Genomic DNA, 18741 nt, shown 5'->3' with positions numbered 1-18741 from the left:
AACCAATAATACATATAAAAATCAGCTCTCTCTAGTAATCAGAGAAATACAGAGTAAATGGACAATGAGATTCATTTCACATCTATTGCGTTAGCAATAATTTTTTTTTTTTTTTTTGTTAGCAATAATTTAAAAGTCTGATCATTTTAAGTGTTGGTGATGTCCACACAAGAAACATCCAAACCTGAGTTTATTTGAGCCAAACTGACCACAACTGCCAGGAACAAAGATCTCAAATGCTTCAAAAAATGTCAGTGTGCAGTTTCTTTTATGCACATTAAGGAGGGACCTTACAGCCCAGTTGGTGTGGCTCAGTTGTTGAGTGTCGACCCATGAACCAGGAGGTCACGGTTAGATTACCGGTCAGGACACACGGCCACATTGTGGGCTTGATCCCCACTAGGGGGCGTGCGGGGGCAGCCAATCAATAATTCTCATCATTGATGTTTCTGTAGCTCTCTCCCCCTCTCCTTTCCTTTCTGAAATCAATAAAAAATATCTATATCTCTTAAAAGGTTAACCTAGATGCACAAGGACAATGGGCAGGGTAATTTAAAAACCTTTCACTAAAGACGTTACAGGCCTGGGCAAAACTACCCAGCATGACCTTCCCAGTTAGGAATTTATGACGAGCTCACCCTGTGAGGTTACTTTTGGTGAGATTTATTACAGCAGCCTTTTCTTCCATCATGAGGGTGTAGAGAAACTAGGAGGACTCTTATCCTGTAAAACGGATACAACTGCTTTGGAGAGCAACATGTTACTTGCTCAAGGTGAAAAAACACACATCCTTTGTCCCAGAGTCTGTTGCCTTAGAGCAGGGTGTTTCTCAATCCACTGGTGGGTCCTGAAATCAATCAAGTGGGTCGTGTCCAGCATTTTACAAAAATGAAATAGAATATAAAATGTAAGAAGTGAGTTTTGATATAAAATGTGTTTGCTATGAGTCACGGTTAAAAACCAGTCTGAAAACACTGCTTAAGTTTCTTTTTTCTTTTTTTTTTTTTAAATATATTTTATTGATTTTTTACAGAGAGGAAGGGAGAGAGATAGAGAGTTAGAAACATCGATGAGAGAGAAACATCGATCAGCTGCCTCCTGCACATCTCCCACTGGGGATGTACCTGCAACCCAGGTACATGCCCTTGACGGGAATCGAACCCCGGACCTTTCAGTCCACAGGCCGATGCTCTATCCACTGAGCCAAACCGGTTTCGGCACTGCTTAAGTTTCTTATACCTAAGAACAAAGAGACATCTTCGAGGATGTTCCCTGCAATGGTGTGTTTGTAATAATGAAACATGCAAGCACTGTAAATGTCTATCAGTAGCAAATAGGTAAACAAACTGGAGTATATTCTTTTAAAAAATATTTTCTTTATATTTTATTAATTTTTTACAGAGAGGAAGGGAGAGGGAGAGGGATAGAGAGTTAGAAACATTGATGAGAGAGAAACATCGATCAGCTGCCTCCTGCACACTCCCTACTGGGGATGTGCCCGCAACCAAGGTACATGCCCTTGACCAGAATTGAACCCGGGACCCTCAGTCCACAGACTGACGCTCAATCCACTGAGCCAAACCGGTCAGGGCTGGAGTGTATTCTTGTGATGGAACACCGCACAGCTGCTAACATTAATGAACTTGGTCTATATGGATGAATTCTGAAAACAAATTTGAGGGAAACAAAAAAGAAAAAATGCCACATTGTTAGCATTGTTAGGGGCAGAAATAGAATATTGGGGACTAGCTATAAGAAATAAAGTAAGAAATATTAATCATGCTCTGTTAACCGTGATTGTTTTGTTTTTATTAACGAAAGCACATGTGAACCTGGCTCGGAGTTGTACATCCCCAGGACGTGGGAGTAAACCTTGGAATGAGGTCCATCAATGGCGTCCCTCCCCAGCTTCCCAGATCCCACCTTGCCTACTTCCCCATGCCCAGGATTCCTGCTCCCCCATGTAATCTTTGTCCTACCCAATATAAGCATCTGGCTTCTGCGGGGCTGGAGAGCAGATGTTTGTGGGTGATCTGCTGCTCTCCCATTCTCCCAGCAGTACTGGAATAAATGCTCATATATGATTCAACTCTGTCTTCACTTGATTGGCTCAAGTCGTGACAGGCAGTCTGGACCCATTGGTTGTCCAGTTATAACATGAAACCAAATATATGGTTTCTCATTTTATTTTGAGAGCACGTTTATTAAAGTTTTGACAGTGAAACAAGGAAGGGCTTAGGATAGAAGCAGCAGCAGGAGAGAGACTACTAGGTCGGCTGCTTTGGCTCTAGAAACGTTATGGGAAAGAAAGGAGCCAAGGCGGGGCTGCTGTCAGCTCACTGGAAAATCAGAGAAAAGGGGGCCTGGGTGACAGGCTCCAAGGGTTAGCCCAGGAGGAGCTGCCACTGCACATTGTTCCCCTGGTGGCAAATCTTATGGGGACCCTCAGAGTGTAGGAGAGGCATGGCTATTGGAGAAGAGGAGGAAGGGAAAGGCTCAAACATGCTCCGGGAGGCAGAGTGCGCCGGAATATTTAAAACATTAAAAAATACTATATAGCCCTGGCCGGTTTGGCTCAGTGGATAGAGCGTTGGCCTGCAGACTGAGGGGTCCCAGGTTCGATTCTAGTCAGGGGCATGTACCTTGGTTGCGGGCACATCCCCAGTAGGAGGTGTGCAGGAGGCAGCTGATCGATGTTTCTCTCATTGATGTTTCTAACTCTCTATTCCTCTCCCTTCCTCTCTGTAAAGAATCAATAAAATATATTTTAAAAATATACTATATACTACTTATTTATATATAAATATAAATTGTCATATAAATGCTCAAATACAGGGTATAAATGTATACACACTTTAACATCTGATAGTTTAATTGATGTCTTCTTTTTCAGATTTAAACACTGGAATATATAATTATTCAGAGTGTGTGAACATTTTTTGGGGGGAGAACCTGTATATATACACAGTGTTAAAAGTGGACTGACATAAAGGGGCAGCCTAAAGGAAGAAAGGGAAATGGGACTTGGGAGAAAATAGGTTTGACATTATTTATTCATTTTGGGTGGTAGATACATAGATGAATGTTATAGTATTCTTTGTTCTTTTCCTTTTAAAACATGTTTAACACATAAGAAAAAAGAAATGCAATTAAGAAGTTTTAATACAAACCCTTGGTTATTAAAATTCTTTCATCCTGGGATTTTTTTTTTCAGTGCCTTGGGAAGGATAACTTGTCGCAAACCAACCTGTCAAACCCAATGAATTAGTATCTAAAGGTGGCAGATCACTGTAGTTATTATCTGTCCTAGCAAGAGGTTTATCTTTTCCTGAAAAGTTTCCAGTCTTTCTTATCTTTCCAAAAAGCCAGTCCTCGCAGTACTTGTCTTCGTCAGTCTCCAATTTATCCTCCGTGATCTAGTTCAAACATGACTTCTCTGCATCTGGATGCACCACCATCACCCCCACCAGAATTTATTACTACTCCTTCCTTTAACTCTCACTGTACCTTAGACATTTTCCTGTTACAGCACCTCTCACGTGATAGTACAATTATTTTTTTCCACTTAAAATCTTTTCAAATTAGTGCCAACCTTTACAAACTTGAATTTCTGGCTTCTCCTGCGAATGTGGAGGATCTGACACACTGTAACAGAGTACCCGGTGCATCTTTCCGGGGCCTCATTCTCTCCTGTGCGTTGGCCCTTCTAGGCATGAGTCCTAAACCCGGGACTAAGTAAATAAATAAACAAACCTAGAACTGATATCATAGATTGTGTGGCTTAAATAATAAACATTTATTTTCTCAGTTCAGGATGCAGGAAGTCCAACATCAGGAAGCCACCTGGCTTGGTTTCTGGAAATGGCTCTCTCTCTGGCTTGCTGCCTTCCCACAGTGCCCTCACCTGGTGGAGAGCGGTGAAGAGAGAGGGAGAGGGGAGAAGGGGAAGCACAATTATTATTATTATTTAAAATAAATTTTTATTTATTTCAGAGAGGAAGGGAGAGGGAAAGAGAGAAACAATAAGAGAGAATCATTGATCAGCTGCCTCCTGCACGCCTCCTACTGGGCATGTGCCCTTGACCGGAATCAAACCCGGGACCCTTGAGTCCACAGGCCAATGCTCTGTCCACTGAGTTAAACCAGCTAGGGCCACAATTATTTTTAAATGTCAGTCTTCTCTACTAAACCTCTGAGCTTTTAGTAGAGGTTTCTGGGGGGCTGGAGAGGGCCTGCCTCTCATTTGCCTTTATTTTCCTGGAACCTAGCAGAATGATACAGAGCAGGCCCTCAAATGTTTGCCAAATGAACAACAACAAATGCTGATGACAGGCTAAATGACATGGCTTTGGGGAGCTCAAATCTGGTGCCCATTTATTGTAGCACAAATCTGGGATCACGTAAGATGGTCACCAGTCTGGTGGTTCCTCACTATCTCTTATCCAGATGGTTATAAAATAACTTTAATGATATCCTGAACCTCCAGTCTCTTCCCACTCTAATCCATAGTAACTCCAGAGTAATTTTTACAAAATATCACCTTCATCTTGCCATTCCCTTGGGCAAATGCATTATGATTCCCTAGGACCTTTTAAATCAAATTCAAATCTTTAATCTTTACACCTGAGGACCCCAAGTAAATCTAATCTTTACATGAGGCCCCAGAATACCACCTCACTCTGGTATTCCAAACAATCTCTCAAACATTTTATAATGTAAACTATACTAGGTAGGGCTGTAATCTTTTTTTCATTTTTTAAAATTTAATTAATTGATTTGAGAGAGAGGGAGGGAGGGAGAGAGGATGGGAAAGGGAAACATTAATCTGTTGTTCTACTTAGTTATGCATTCATTGATTGATTTTTGTATGTGCCCTGACTGGGGATCGAACTCACAATCTTGGTGTATCAGGACGATGCTCTAAATACCCAACTAGGGCCAATCTTTCTTTTTTTAAAAAATATGTTTTTATTGATTTCAGAGAGGAAGGGAGAGGCAGAGAGACTGGGTTCAAATCCCAGCTTGTCACTGGCTGATTGGACCAGTTACTTAACCTCGGTCCTTTTTTTTAGTATATATTTTTATACTAAAACCCCTGACCTGGGGGTTTTTATTCTTCTCCTATGAGAATCACTGATCAGCTGCCTCTTGCACATCCCCAACTTGGGATGGAGTCCATAACCCAGGTATGTGCCCCGGCTGGGAATTGAACTGTGACCTCCTGGTTTATAGGTTGACGCTCAACCACTGATCACACCGTCCAGGTAGGGCTGTACTCTTTATCTATCTAATCTCTGATTTATCTCAAGCAACAAAAACAATGCCTGGCCTGGGGAGAAGCTCAATAATTGTGGAATTAGTGAATAAATCAACTATTTATTAGTGAAAAAAAAGAACACAAAACATAAAGCAATTTCCTTTCAAAGGAATTATTATTTTTCAAATATATTTTTATTGCTTTCAGAGAGAGGAAGGGAGAGGGAGAGATAGAAACATCAATGATGAGAGAGAATCATTGGTCGGCTGCCTCCTGCAGGCCCCACACTGGGGATTGAGCCTGCAACCCGGGCATGTGCCTGACCGTGACCTCCTGGTTCATAGGTTGATGCTCAACCACGCTGGGTGGGCTCAAAGGAATTATTTTGAGAGGAAAAATATTACTTTATACTCAGGTATATGTATTCAGTTAATAAATACTTAATAAGCACCTCCTGTGCCAGGGACTGTACTAGGGACCAGAAATACAGTGAGCTTAGAATCAAATGGGGAGCAGTCATTAAGAGCATAATGCTGAGTGGGGGGGAGTGGGGGGCAATGGGGGGCGGTTAAGGACACATATGCAATACCTTAATCAATAAAGAAATTAGAATGCAAAAAGAGAGCACAATGCTATAGTTAATTATTTATTTTAAGTACTATGAAGGGTAATTATAGCTAGCTACAAGATGAATAACAGGGAAAGCTAACTCCGCGGGCTTAAGAAAGAGTTTCCTGTAACAGCGCTGTTTATATACAAACTGCAGTAATTCATGGGCCCAGTCTGTCTGGGTTCAACTGCTGACTCAAATACTGATTAGGTTACTTAACCTCGCTTAGGAAGTGGAGCTAGCAATAGTATCTACCTCATGAGGTTAAGGGAGGATTAAACCACTTAATACATGTAAAGCCCTAAGAAAAATGATGGCAGTAGTATCTGCTCCATAAGCGTTAGCTATCATTACCACCATTTCCGCTGGCGCCTGCAAGACAAGCGAGAAGGGAGGGGAGAAACGCCACGCTGAGAGCAACAGGTGCAAAAGGCCAGCGGTGTAGAGTGGCTTGCCTGGCCGTTGGCGGAACTGAACGGCCGATATTCCTTAGCAGGGAGAGCTAAGGGGAAAGAGCGACAATGAGACAGGAGATGAGGCCGGGAAGGGAGGCCCGGTTAAGGAGCCTGAACTTTATCCTTAGGGTCAGAGGAAACTTGAAAGCCCCTCCTTCCCTCTCCATCCCCCCTCTCTTCTACTCCTCTACCCCGCCCCCCGCCCCTTCCAAGCTCTAGCAGTTACCCGAATGGATGTTTCCATTGGGTACCTGGGGCTTTTCCACGCTGGTGACCTTCCGTACCTGGCCCATCGTCCTTGCCCTGCTCATGCCTAACTGCCTACCACAGAAACCAGAGTTTATTCTTGAATTACTATTTATTACTGTATTATTTTCCATACAAACAACTGTAAACCTACGTTTGCCCCATCCTGTATTAACCCCTAGAGTGCCGGGGAGCGCGATCGCGCTCCTCCTGTCTTTCGCCAAAAGTGCCGGGAGCGCTATCAAAGCTTCGAGATGTCGTCCAGTGCTAAGTCTGCTTTTATTAGTGATGATGATATTGCTAAATATGTCCATGTAGTAAAGGTTTCCTTAAGTTTTTGAATATGTAACTTCATTTACTTGCGATTCATAATTTTTTTCCTAAACTGCTGTAAAATCAGCAAACATGCCTTGGCAATGTTAGCGCAGTTCCTAGGATATTGGTTGGCACTCAAAGGGTTCATATGTATTCAAGAGGTCTTCACTGTTGGAGGCAGCTAAGTGCCACTTCTGGGAACACTTCCCAGTTTCAGTTATTAATTAATTTGTTAAAAATTAATTAGGGTATAACAGTGAACGAGACAGAACACTTGCCCTCAGCCTAGTTAGGGAGCCTGCCAAACAAGGAAACAAAATATATAAACGATGTCAGTGGTAAGTGCTATTAAAAAAATACACAGGGTGATAAGAGAAAATGTGTGTCCTTTGGTCAGAGAAAAAATTTCAGAAGAAAAGTGACATTCAAGCTGAGACCCGAGCTTGGTCTGCAGGAAAGACATTCCCCACTAACTTGGGAAACGCCGACAAAGGGAAAAGCCGACTCAGTCCGCCCAGGGGCCGCTCCCAGGCTCCCAACCTTTGCCACCAGATGCTAACTGGCCACGGGTGGTTCCCGGCCTAGGCACGCCGCCGCCACTAGAGGGCGCCGCGGGCCCTCCCAGCACCCAGGAGGCGCCGTGGCCCCACACATTGCCAAATGGACATCTGGCACGTACCGCGTCCAGGCGCCGATGCAGGAGACTCGGACAGAGGGCAAGCGCGGCCCTAGGGAATCGAGAGGGGTCACTCAGAGAGAGGACGTCCTCAAGATCACAGAGCCTCCCACGGGCAGAAGCATTCGCTCCTTCGGGGATAGCCTGCTTCCGGCGCCTTGAAAGCAGGAAGTACTGGCTGCGTCCAATCCTGGCCCTGCTTCTGCACTCAGGCCTCCGGGCGCGTTCAGTGCCGGGTTAGCGCGTGGCCAGCGGTCTGTGGTTGCCAATCAGCTCTCAAGAAATGCGCACGCGCCGTCAAAGGGACGCGCATCACGGTGAACCTTGACCTGAAGAAGACCTGTCCTCCCCCTCCCTCGCCGAGAAGATGGCGCTCTCCAGGCTGTGCTGGGCTCGAGCTGCTCTGCGGGGTTCGGCGGTCACCCCTCGACCTTATGTCACGCGGAGGCTGCAGCTTGTTCGCTCTGGACTGGCCTGGGGAGCCCCCTGGTGAGGGCCCTGGAGGAAGCCGCGTTTCTGATGTACAGGCCCTTCCAGTGTCTTATCCTTGCTTGCATGTTGTCTCTTGGTTGTCAGGGTTCCACGCCCTGACCTGGGGGTTTTTATTCTTTTGCTCAGAAATTGCGCCCCGACCCCCGCTAGCGCCCTGGCGTCTTGACCCCCTGAACTCTGAGTGCCCCGTATAGTCTGAGTGCCCAGCGTCTCGCGAGGTCAGCTCTCGGCCTCCCGCTTCCGGCCCGGGCTGTCCGGGTGTTCGCCTCGACCCCACGGCTCCGGCCTTTTCCCGCCGCTCTGGCCCCGGCGCCGCGCTCGCGCCGGCTCCGGCCGCTGCCCGCCACCGCTTGCTGCCCAGCCTCTCGTCTGCCCCGGTTGTGTTTTTCTCGGTGTGATTGCTTCTCTCTGGATCCCAAGACCTTCCTGGTATCCGGAGGTTTCGGGTCTCGGTAAACGTTCTCCGCGGCCCGCGTGTGACGCTGGGGACGCCCCGCGGGCAGGGGCGCTGGGGCGGACTCCCAGACGGTCTCTCTGGTCCTCCCTGTAGGTCTGCAAAGCTCCACCTTTCCCCGAAGGCAGATGTGAAGAGCTTAATCTCCTACGTGGCGACTAAGACCAAAGTGATCAATGGGAAATACCATCGGTTTTTGGAACGTAATTTCCCCCGCTTCTATCTCCTGTACACCACCTTCACTAAAGGTAAAAACAGAACGGAAGCGGGAACTGGCGGAACCGGCTCGCGGGCGATGTCAGAGGGTTCGAGCAAGATAATTTGCAGGTTTTGCTATGGGAACGTGAGCTGGGATGTCTTAGTTTCACAAATGCTTGAGTATTAAACTTAATGTTATAAGCTAGCACTTCCTGAGGATGTTGCTAGAAAGGTTTTATTAGAAACAACGTCTAACAGTATCCAGAGGGAATATAGGTATTTTTGCACTTCTTTAACCACACACTTGACTATAGTAGAAGTTCTTTGTCGTGCGTAAGGGCAGGGATCTATGGCGGCGCAGACCTGCCCTTTGATTTAGCAGTTGACTTGGCCCATAAGAAATGTGGTCTAATGCTTGTCACAGATCTGTCCGAGGCAGCATGTGGTGGAAATAGTGCTGTAGTACTTGGTTTCGGACTGTTTTGGTCCCGATCAGAGCTCTGCTAGTCACCAGGAGATGGTATAGTGTCAGCGTCCCCTCGAGAGCCAGAGTGCCTGGGTTCAAATCCCAGCTTGTCACTGGCTGATTGGACCAGTTACTTAACCTCGGTCCTTTGGGTTTTTTTTCTTTTGCTTTTTTTTTTTTAGTATATATTTTTATTGACTTCTGAGAGGAAGGGAGAGGGAGAGAGAGACAGAAACATCAGTGATGAGAGAGAATCATTGATCGGCTGCCTCCTGCACGCCCCCCACTGGGGACCAAGTCAGACACCTGGGCAAGTGCCCTGACCCGGACTCCACCTACAGCCTCCTGGTTCATAGGTCCACGCTCAACCCGTGACCCACACGGGCCGGGCTGTCCTTTGGTTTTCTTACCTGTGAATTGGGGATAATAATGGAACCTACCTGTTGACCTCATGGTTGTGGAGATTAAATTGATACATGTAAAGTATTTAAGGCCTGATTCTTAGTAAGTACTCAATAAATGTACTATAACTGTTGTTATTCTCTATACTTTTGTCATAATAACAGTTACAATAAACTACCACATAGTATCATAATTATTACCAGCTTTGTGGACTTGCAAATTGCTTACCCGTATTTGTAAAGTGGAGATAAAAAAATGGCTGCTTTGTCTGCTCCCACTTTACAACTAGGCTCAAATAGAAAAGGGTGTGAAAGCATTTTGGTTGGTTTGTTGTTAAGCCTTTTACTATGGAAAAATTTAGACATACACAAAAGTAGAGAAAATAATATAATGAACTCCAGTGTACTCAACCTCACTTCAGCCAATCTTATTTCATTTCTAAACATGCCTTCTCCTGTATTCTTTTGAAGCCAACCTAGACATTCTATCATTTCACTCATAAATAGGAAAGCATTTTTAAAAACTAAAGTTCTAGATAAATGTAAGAATTATGTAATGAAGAGCAAAATGCAATCATAGAAATATGTTGAATTACAGTAATTATACAAATGTTCTAGAAAGGAGATAAATATCTGGTTAGGGAATACATAGGGTTGATTGAGCAAGACTTCCTGAGGTTAGCGAACTTTGAATTTTTATTTTTTTTAATTGTCACCCGAGTATATGTTTTTATTGATTTTCTAGAGAGAGAGGGAGGGAGGGAGAGAAACATCAGTTGCCTACCTTACGACCCCCAACTGGGATCGAACCGCAGCCTAGGTATGTGCCCTGACCAGAAGTCAAACCCACAACCTTTTGGTGTACAGGATGATACGCTAATCAGTTGAGCCACTCAGCCAGGGCGAATTTTTATTTTATTTTTAAAAATCTTTATTGTTGAAAGTATTACATATGCCCCTCTTTTTCCCCCATTGACCCTCTCCAGCCCACCCCCGTCCCCTGAATTTTTATTCTAAAAAGGGAATGACGCCCTGGCCGGTGTTCTCAGTGGTTAGAGAATTGGCCCACACAGCAAAGGGTCAAGCATTTGATTCTGGTCAAGGCCACATACATGGGCAACCAATCGATGTGTCTCTCTCACATCCATGTTTCTCTTTTTCCTTTCTTCTCTTCTCCCTTCCCTCTTCCCTCATTCTCTTCCCTCCCTCCCTTCCACTCTCTCTAAAAATCAGTGGGGGAAAAACACAACATAAAAATCAATGGAGCCCTAACTGGTTTGGCTCAGTGGATAGAGTGTCGGCCTGTGAACTGAAAGGTCCCAGGTTCGATTCCAGTCAAGGGCACATGCCCAGGTTTTGGGCTCAATCCCCAGTGGGGGCAGTATAGGAGGCAGCTGATCAATGATTCTCTCATCATTGATGCTTCTATCTCGTTTTCTCGCTTTCCCTTCCTCTCTAAAATCAATAAAAATATATTTTTTAAAAATCAATGGAAAAAAGATCCTCTGGTGAGAATTTTTTTAAAAAAGGAATGAGTAATGAACCACAAAAGGGAGACCATTCCATAGTAGATCACAGAAGGCCCACTTGGCTAGAAGAGAAGTGATGTGTTGCGGGAAAAAGGGATGAGAAAAGAGATACAGGTTGGCCTCACAAGAATTTCAAGTGACCTAGATGGGAGCTTTGATGTAGAGTAATGTTGGGCAGGGACAAGTTTGTGTACGGTGGGTAAACTTGAAATAGGAAGCTGTGGTATGATTCAAACTGGGGTAACATCACACTCTGTCCTCTACTTTAATGAGGCAGGATTGCAGAAGTTATGGGCTGATGCCAAAAAGTCTAGAAGAATAAAGGCAGATATGGTGAAGCACAATGTAAAGTTTCATCAACTTTCATACCGGGAGATGGAGCATTTGAGACAGGTATGGGCCAGGGACACGTCCAGAGTGCATGGTGAGGTCATAGAAATAACCAAGATCTCAAGTTATTTTCTTTTCTATTTTGTTCCCCACTGATCAGGCTTTTGCCCTTTGCCACAAGATTAAAGTATTGAACTAAATGAGAGTATCAGACTATTTGTCAGAATTGGATTCTTTCAGAGGTATAGTCCTCCATAGCAGAGCTGCATGGAATTTGGGGCACACTTCCTAAATAAAAATTGTAAACACTAAAAGTCAATTTTTTTCTGAACATATAAAAATTTGCAAGGTTCTAAAAGGCAGCAGGAAAGTAATATTGGGTGGTGACTGGAGTCGTTTTGGAGCTGAGAGTAAGATTCTAGGACCCGTTCTGCAGAGCAGGAAGAACTCACTAAGGTATTTGGTATAATGTCAGGGTGCCTGTACGTATTCGACAATATTTGGGATACAAAAGTCAATCAGGGCTCTGTCCTCAAGGAACTTACCAACTACATGTAGATAGCAATAACCTTGATCCTTTGCTGGGCTGCAGGAGTTTACTGCACAGTGGGATGGAGGGATTGTCCATTAAGAATGTGGGTTAAAACTGCATCTGTCTTTATTTCTGCTTAGTTTCGTCGAGATATCACCAAGTGTTTTTTTCTGGGTATTATTTCCATTCCACCCTTTGCCAACTACCTGGTCTTCTTGCTAATGTGAGTATAGACTTCTCTCTCCCTGGCATATTGAAGATAAAAAATTTATGTAAGAACAACTTTCCATTTCAGAAGCTAGGCAGAAGTTATCAAACTTCCTGCTCTAATCTTTTCATTAGCATTAGCCCAAGGTTCATAAAAGCCACTCAGTAATACCTAGGTTTCTTAAACAGCTGTAGATGTAGGTAATGTCAAACTCAAAGGCTAGCACAGTTCAAATAAACAAGGTTTAGGTTTATGTGGGCCGCAAAAAACCAAAAGCTTCAATTTTCATAGAAATGTAGGTTTATTTCGATAGAGACATGCTGAATACAAAGGACTGAAATAAATGAGTAATTGTTAACACAAAATAATAGAACATTTTTTTAAAAAAATATATTTTATTGGTTTTTTTACAGAGAGGAAGGGAGAGAGATAGAGAGTTAGAAACATCGATGAGAGAGAAACATCGATCATCTGCCTCCTGCACATCTCCCACTGGGGATGTGCCCGCAACCCAGGTACATGCCCTTGACCGGAATCGAACCCGGGATCTTTCAGTCCGCAGGCCGACGCTCTATCCACTGAGCCAAACCGGTTTCGGCAATAATAGAACATTTTAATAAAAGTTAATATTTTTTCTTGAACATTAACTTACCAGACACGGAATAACTGCAAAAATTAATAAGTGTAACACAAATAAACCTATTTTTCTTGTTGTCTGAAAGTGAAATATTTCCTGTTGAGCACAACAAACAAGTCAGTACAAGACTAATGACATGGCAATCCAATGCTAAAATATTTGCTGTTAGTATTAATGGAGAGAAATGGTGCGCCTGGGTGTAAGGCGAGTAAGGGAAATGAATGCAACACGATTATAGTAATCAGTCATTAGCGAACGCTGTAGTTCGTTATTAATAACTAAAGGCCCAGTGCACAAAATTCGTGTATGGGAGAGGGGTCCCCTCCGCCCCGCCTGCACCCTCTTCAATCTGGGATTCCTCGAGGGATACCCGACTGCTGGTTTAAGAGTGAGTGTGTCAGCAAATAAGAATCTGCATGGCCTTTTATAACCTAGCCTTGGGGTCAAGACTCACTTCTGCTCTCTTCTATTGGTTGAGTCAGTTACCCAGATTTTAAAAAGGGACATTTCTCAATAAGAGGAGTGCCAGAGAATTTGTCGCCATGTTTTTTGTTTTGTTTTTTAACATTTTTATTGATTTCAGAGAGGAAGGGAGTTAGAAACATCAATGATAAGAGAGAATCATTGATTGGCTGCCTCCTGAACGCCCCCCTACTGGGGATCGGGCCTGCAAGCCAGGCATGTGCCCTTGACCAGAATCGAACCCGGGACCATTCATTCCACAGGCTGATGCTCTATGCACTGAGCCAAACCTGCTAGGGCTATGGCCATGTTTTAAACCCACCTCACAAATAGAGAAATTAATTAAAAGCAAATTTGTCTTTTCCATTTTGTATACACCTAAGGACTGTGTTACTGTTTGAGGTTGTCAACATTACATACCATGTCCAGCTCTGTAATTCTGTCCAAAATACGTGCTTCACTTGCTTTAGTTCAAAAAGAGTCATTTTATCTGATTGCTGCATGTGTGCTGCTTCCACTACTACTTCCTTTCACAGAACCTCAGTAATGTTGCTTGAAATTGTACTTTAGTGTATCTTAAACCTTGGTCTGAGACAGTGTGTTAGCAAAGCAGTGTCTCCATCTGTTTTTATTATTCATGTCTGTCAAATGCTTTCTTTATTCATTTTGAAAGATGCCAATGTCAGCAAGTGACTTTATTGTTCCTTTCCTTTCAGGTACCTGTTTCCTAGGCAACTGCTGATCAGACATTTCTGGACCCCAAAGCAACAAATTGATTTCTTACATATTTATCATGATATCCGGAAAAAGTCCCACCCAGAAATCCTTTCTTATTTGGAAAAAGTTATCCCTCTCATTTCTGATGAAGGACTCCGGTGGCATATGACAGAGCTGTGCACCAAGGTATTCCTCCAATTAACCCTTGTTCCAAACTAGGAATCTCGTTAGATCCAGTGTGCATGAAAATCAGATAGGAAGGCTAGTCAGGACTTTGTTAACATCTACCAATCTCTTACCTCTCCCAAGATACAGCGTGGTACCCACCCAGCAATACATGAGATCCTAGCTCTGAGAAAGAGTTTCTCTAACCATCCTCTGGGTATGAATCAACTCCATGCTTCGCAAATAGTGAGTACTCTAAGGCTTTCTCTTTTCCACAACTTCAGGTCTTTGCTTGCAGTAATACTACTATGTTGACTTGCTCCTCCTGTGTTGTTAATATCACAGAAAGCCTTGAGTCGAGCCATGCTTCTCACAACTTACCTGCCTTCTCCCTTGTTAAGACATCGTTTAAAGACTCATACCACTGTGATTCATCAACTAGACAAGGCTTTGGCAAAGCTGGGGATTAACCAGCTGACTGATCAGGAAGTGAAATCGGTAAGAGCTTCATTGCAATATCAACCCTCAATTCTTGGTGGACTTTTGAGTTTTCAGGACTGGGAGCTTACAGAGAGCTCGTTATGTCTTGCTTGTTATAGCAAAATCCAAGCTCTTTATTCTCTTACCTCATTTCTAGGTCTTTTTTCCCCCCTCAGTGAACTTAACTACTGGGAAGGAATTGTCCACACTCATTATGGTTTATGTTTCTTTTCTTCTGGTCCTTCAAAAATCAAGGACAATGCCCTAGCCCCGTGGCCGGCAAACTGCAGCTCTTTGGCCCCTTGAGTGTGGTTCTTCCTAAGCCTTAGGAGTACCCTAAGTAAGTTAATAACAGTGTACCTACCTATATAGTTTAAGTTTAAAAAATTTGGCTCTCAAAAGAAATTTCAATCGTTTTACTGTTGATATTTGGCTCTGTTGACTAATGAGTTTGCCAACCATTGCCCTAGCAGGTTTGGCTCAGTTGATAGAGCACCAGCCTGCAGACTGAAGGGTTCCAGGTTCGATTCTGGTCAAGGGCACATGCCCAGGTTGCGATCCCCAGTAGGAGGCATGTAGGAAGCAACTGATCAGTGATTCTCTTTCATCGTAGATGTTTCAGTCTATCTCTCCCTATCCCTTCCTCTCTGAAATCAATAAAAAATATACTTTAAAAAAACCACCAAAAACCAAGGACATTAGTCCTGGCCGATTTTGCTTAGTGGTTAGAGCACCGGCCCATGGACCGAAGGCATATACCTTGATTGCAGCCTCAATCCCCAGCCCAGGTCGGGGCGCGTGCAGAAGGCAGCCAACTGATATGTCTCTCACATCGATGTTTCTCTTTCTCTCCCATCCACTTCCTCCCTTCCACTCTCTAAAAAACTCAATGGAGAAAATATCCTTGGGTGAGGATTTAAAAAAAAAAAAAGGCATTATACTTTAGACCTACTGTTTTAGATTATATAGGCCTCTTTGCTTGTCATCATAGTTCAGATTGCCATGGAGAATGCCATCCTCTTGGGATGAGGTTGTAACTTAATTTAAAGGAGATTTGGGGTTGTAGGTTTACACTTCCTTGGCATACTCACTCTGATTATTAAGGACCTTTCTCTTCTGAGTGTTACAGGCTTGTTATCTTCGTGGCTTGAATTCTACACATATTGCTGAAGAGCGGTGTCGAACTTGGCTGGCAGAATGGCTGCAGATTTCCTGCAACCTGAAAGGTTAGACAAACCCCTATTGCATAACCAAAATCCAAGTCATTTTTGTATTTTATTCTAAGATTATTTTGGAGTTAATTATTGAGTAGTGTGAGACCCTTATCTACATGTATGTCTAAATGAAAGGCACAGACTCATTAGCCTACAAGCAGGTCACGAAGTGGACCTTGCAAGATGGAGTGATTAGTGGGGATTGTGGAAGCACGAGCATGAGCACGTGCTTGTCTAAAGCAGTTTCTCAACCTTGGCCTTATTGAAGCTTTATCCTGAGGGTTGTCCCGTGCATTATAGGATGTTTAGCAACATTCCTGGCCTATAGCCACTAGATGCCAGTCGTACCCCTCGCCCCAGTTCTGACAACCCCAAGTGTCTCCAGACATTGCCAAATGTCCCAGTTGAGGGGAGAGCCAAATTGTCCTCGTTGAGAAGTACTAGTCTAAATTCAAAATAAAAACAAAACCACTCAGCTGGCTGATCAAAAAGTTTCTAAGGGTAGGTATTAGGCTGGTGGGTCCCCTGTTTGGAACCTTTGGCTAGGTAGGCCTTGATGTTTTTTAAGCCTGTGAATATGAGGGTAGGCCTGCTAATCTCCGTAGAGCTGAGAAATGTCCCCAGAGCACCAGCTTCTACCAGAAGAATCCCAAGGGTGGCAGTGATGTTTAGTACCATTACTGTCTCTGCGTTTTCTACTGCTGTCACAGGAGAGTCCAGAAATGAGGATGAGTAGGTAGGCATATGTGGTGGAAGGAAAGAAAAGCATACATGCAGATACTGGAATGAAGAAGGGGAACTTGAGAACAACAGCCCCTTAACGTCATTACTTCCCTGCACTGGGCTTCCCACCTCCAGTTTCAAGACCTGTAAACCAAGGCAGTTAGAAGGCAGACTGTTCCCTGGCCAAACCATTAACACTGATGGTGTTTTCAGAAGCTGAGCTGTCTCTTTTGCTTCACAACGTGGTCCTGCTTTCCACCAACTACATTGGGACACGGCGCTGAGTGAGCATGGAGCGATGGCATTGTCCTGCCGTCACAGCCCAGCAGCGTGGGACCAACCAGCACTTGTCGGCAGAGTCTAGGTGCCGTTAGATGTGTGAGGCAGAGGAGCCGGTGCCTGAGCTTCCGTGTGGTACACTCGTGGGAGCTGGAACTGAAACAAACCCTCTTACCAGGGGTAGCCCTTGGGAGCTTCATCCCAACTTCCTTGGAATTAACTGACACTGGAAGCAGCCACTGTACTAGGCTGTTACTGTAATATGCTAATTTCAGATTCTGGGAAGTGAGCTTCGGCCCAGGTGGGAATCCTCCTTTGGCCTAGGACTTATTCACTGCCATATTCTTTTGAGCTGTTTTTGTTCAAGCCATTTTCTGGCCGGTGAGGGGAACAGCACTACTTAAACTAGAGCACTTACATGCATGCACTATGATGCTCCCCTCAACCCTGAGATGACCAAAAATAGGAATTTTTTTGTCCCCCTCAGTGGGTTAACCTCTTTCCTTTTCAAATCCTTTTACCACCTTTACTTTTTTTTAGTGAATAACGTATGGGAACATTCTAATGGACAAGATACAAGGAACTACAAGTCCTTCTTGACTGCTTACCCAATATTTATAACCTTCACACCCTTGTCTTAATTTCTGGTCTGTGCCACAAGCTGTGGATCTTAAACTCTTCGCTACCTCCACTGTGTTGCAGCCATCCAGCTTTAACTGAAAATGCCTGCCTTTGGCCATGGATCAAACCTGTACAGTACTAACCCGCCCAGGAGACCAGGAGATCTGCATCAAGACAGTAGGTTGGGCTTAGCTTTTGTCTGTGAAGGCATATCAGTGGCCTGTAGTAACTTACTGTAAATGCATGAAGCCCTGTTTTTAACCCAAGTAAAGACTGTCTGAAATCAGTGGCTGGAAATTCACTTATGCATACTTTAATCATTTTGCTAAGGCTCCTTTACGAGACTCATAACCTGACTATTGGGGAGAGAATGGAATAGAACTTTCTGATGGGATGGAAGTTATGAACTGATTTGAGTTGATCCTCTTGCTGGATTTTAAATGCTAACTAGGAATAGGAAATTGTACATACACATAGAAAGTAATGAAATTAGAAACTGGGCCCCAAGAGTAGGGACTACAGACAGGGAAAGCTTCAGCAGGGCAGGATGAAGGCTGTTTCAGCCGATGAGGTGCATAAGCGCATAGGCGGTAACTCAAGCTCTTGATGCTCCAAAGAGAACGTTCTGTTTTTCCATCATAAAACACCTCTGTTGTTGACATTAATCCCTAACTGACCTAATTAATTTTACATATAAGGCTGGAGAGGCATCCTTTTTCTAACAAGTAACGATTGTGGTCTGCCAAGATCAAGAGTAACACACCATTCTTTTGAATATTTCTTTAATTTTACATTTAAATATTCTCTTTTAAATACAACATTATCACCATGTGAAGGACCTGAAAGGCAAAAAAAAAAAAAAAATTGTTTCCAGAAAACCAGACAAGCTTTGGATTCACATTGAAAATACTACCTGTATACAGTGAGAAAGGAATGAGTTGCGATAAAAAGTAATTTCTTTTATCTAGGCCTGGACTGAGTGGGGTTGAAGCTATCTGCTTCTGTGATCAGAGGCCTAGCTTTTCGAGCAACCATGAGCTCTAATTGTGTCCAGCTCGAGTAGCACCAGAAATGAGATGGAGAGATTGTAGAAAAGGCCCTTTGCTTAACAAGACAGTTAATGCTAAATGCTGACACTTAGCATTTAAAAGCTTGGGATCAGTGTGAATCAGAATTGTAGGGTTAATGTAGGATTTAGATTAAGAAACTGGTTTATTCAGAAAATCATTATTTTGGGGGTTGGCAATGAGTTTAATAGATTCAAATTCTTGTTT

General features: G+C 43.7%; 1 protein-coding gene across 6 annotated transcripts; it reads left to right on the top strand.

Annotated features, from left to right (window-relative positions):
- Positions 1-7711: 7711 nt before the first annotated feature.
- LETMD1 (LETM1 domain containing 1) lies at positions 7712-17753 on the top strand. Of its 6 annotated transcripts, none has more exons than XM_070410229.1 (9): positions 7776-8048; positions 8602-8753; positions 11377-11492; positions 12102-12184; positions 13985-14171; positions 14295-14396; positions 14496-14648; positions 15760-15856; positions 16555-16766. In XM_070410229.1, exons 1-9 carry the CDS (start codon positions 7927-7929, stop codon positions 16578-16580), a joined length of 1038 nt encoding a protein of 345 aa, XP_070266330.1. In that variant the 5' UTR covers positions 7776-7926; the 3' UTR covers positions 16581-16766. The 6 variants fall into 6 exon arrangements, with proteins under 6 accessions (XP_070266334.1, XP_070266330.1, XP_070266329.1 ...); XM_070410228.1 differs by lacking the exon at positions 16555-16766 and adding an exon at positions 16781-17753 and having other exon boundaries at positions 7783-8048; XM_070410230.1 differs by lacking the exon at positions 16555-16766 and adding an exon at positions 16781-17753 and having other exon boundaries at positions 8004-8080.
- Positions 17754-18741: the final 988 nt, after the last annotated feature.

This window comes from Myotis yumanensis, unplaced genomic scaffold, assembly GCF_028538775.1.
Source record: "Myotis yumanensis isolate MYYU_CA2020_CCGP unplaced genomic scaffold, mMyoYum1.0.hap1 SCAF_3, whole genome shotgun sequence".
NCBI lineage: Eukaryota > Metazoa > Chordata > Mammalia > Chiroptera > Vespertilionidae > Myotis > Myotis yumanensis.
The sequence above is the reverse complement of the archived record's forward strand: the minus strand, read 5'-3'. Positions and strand labels throughout refer to the sequence as shown.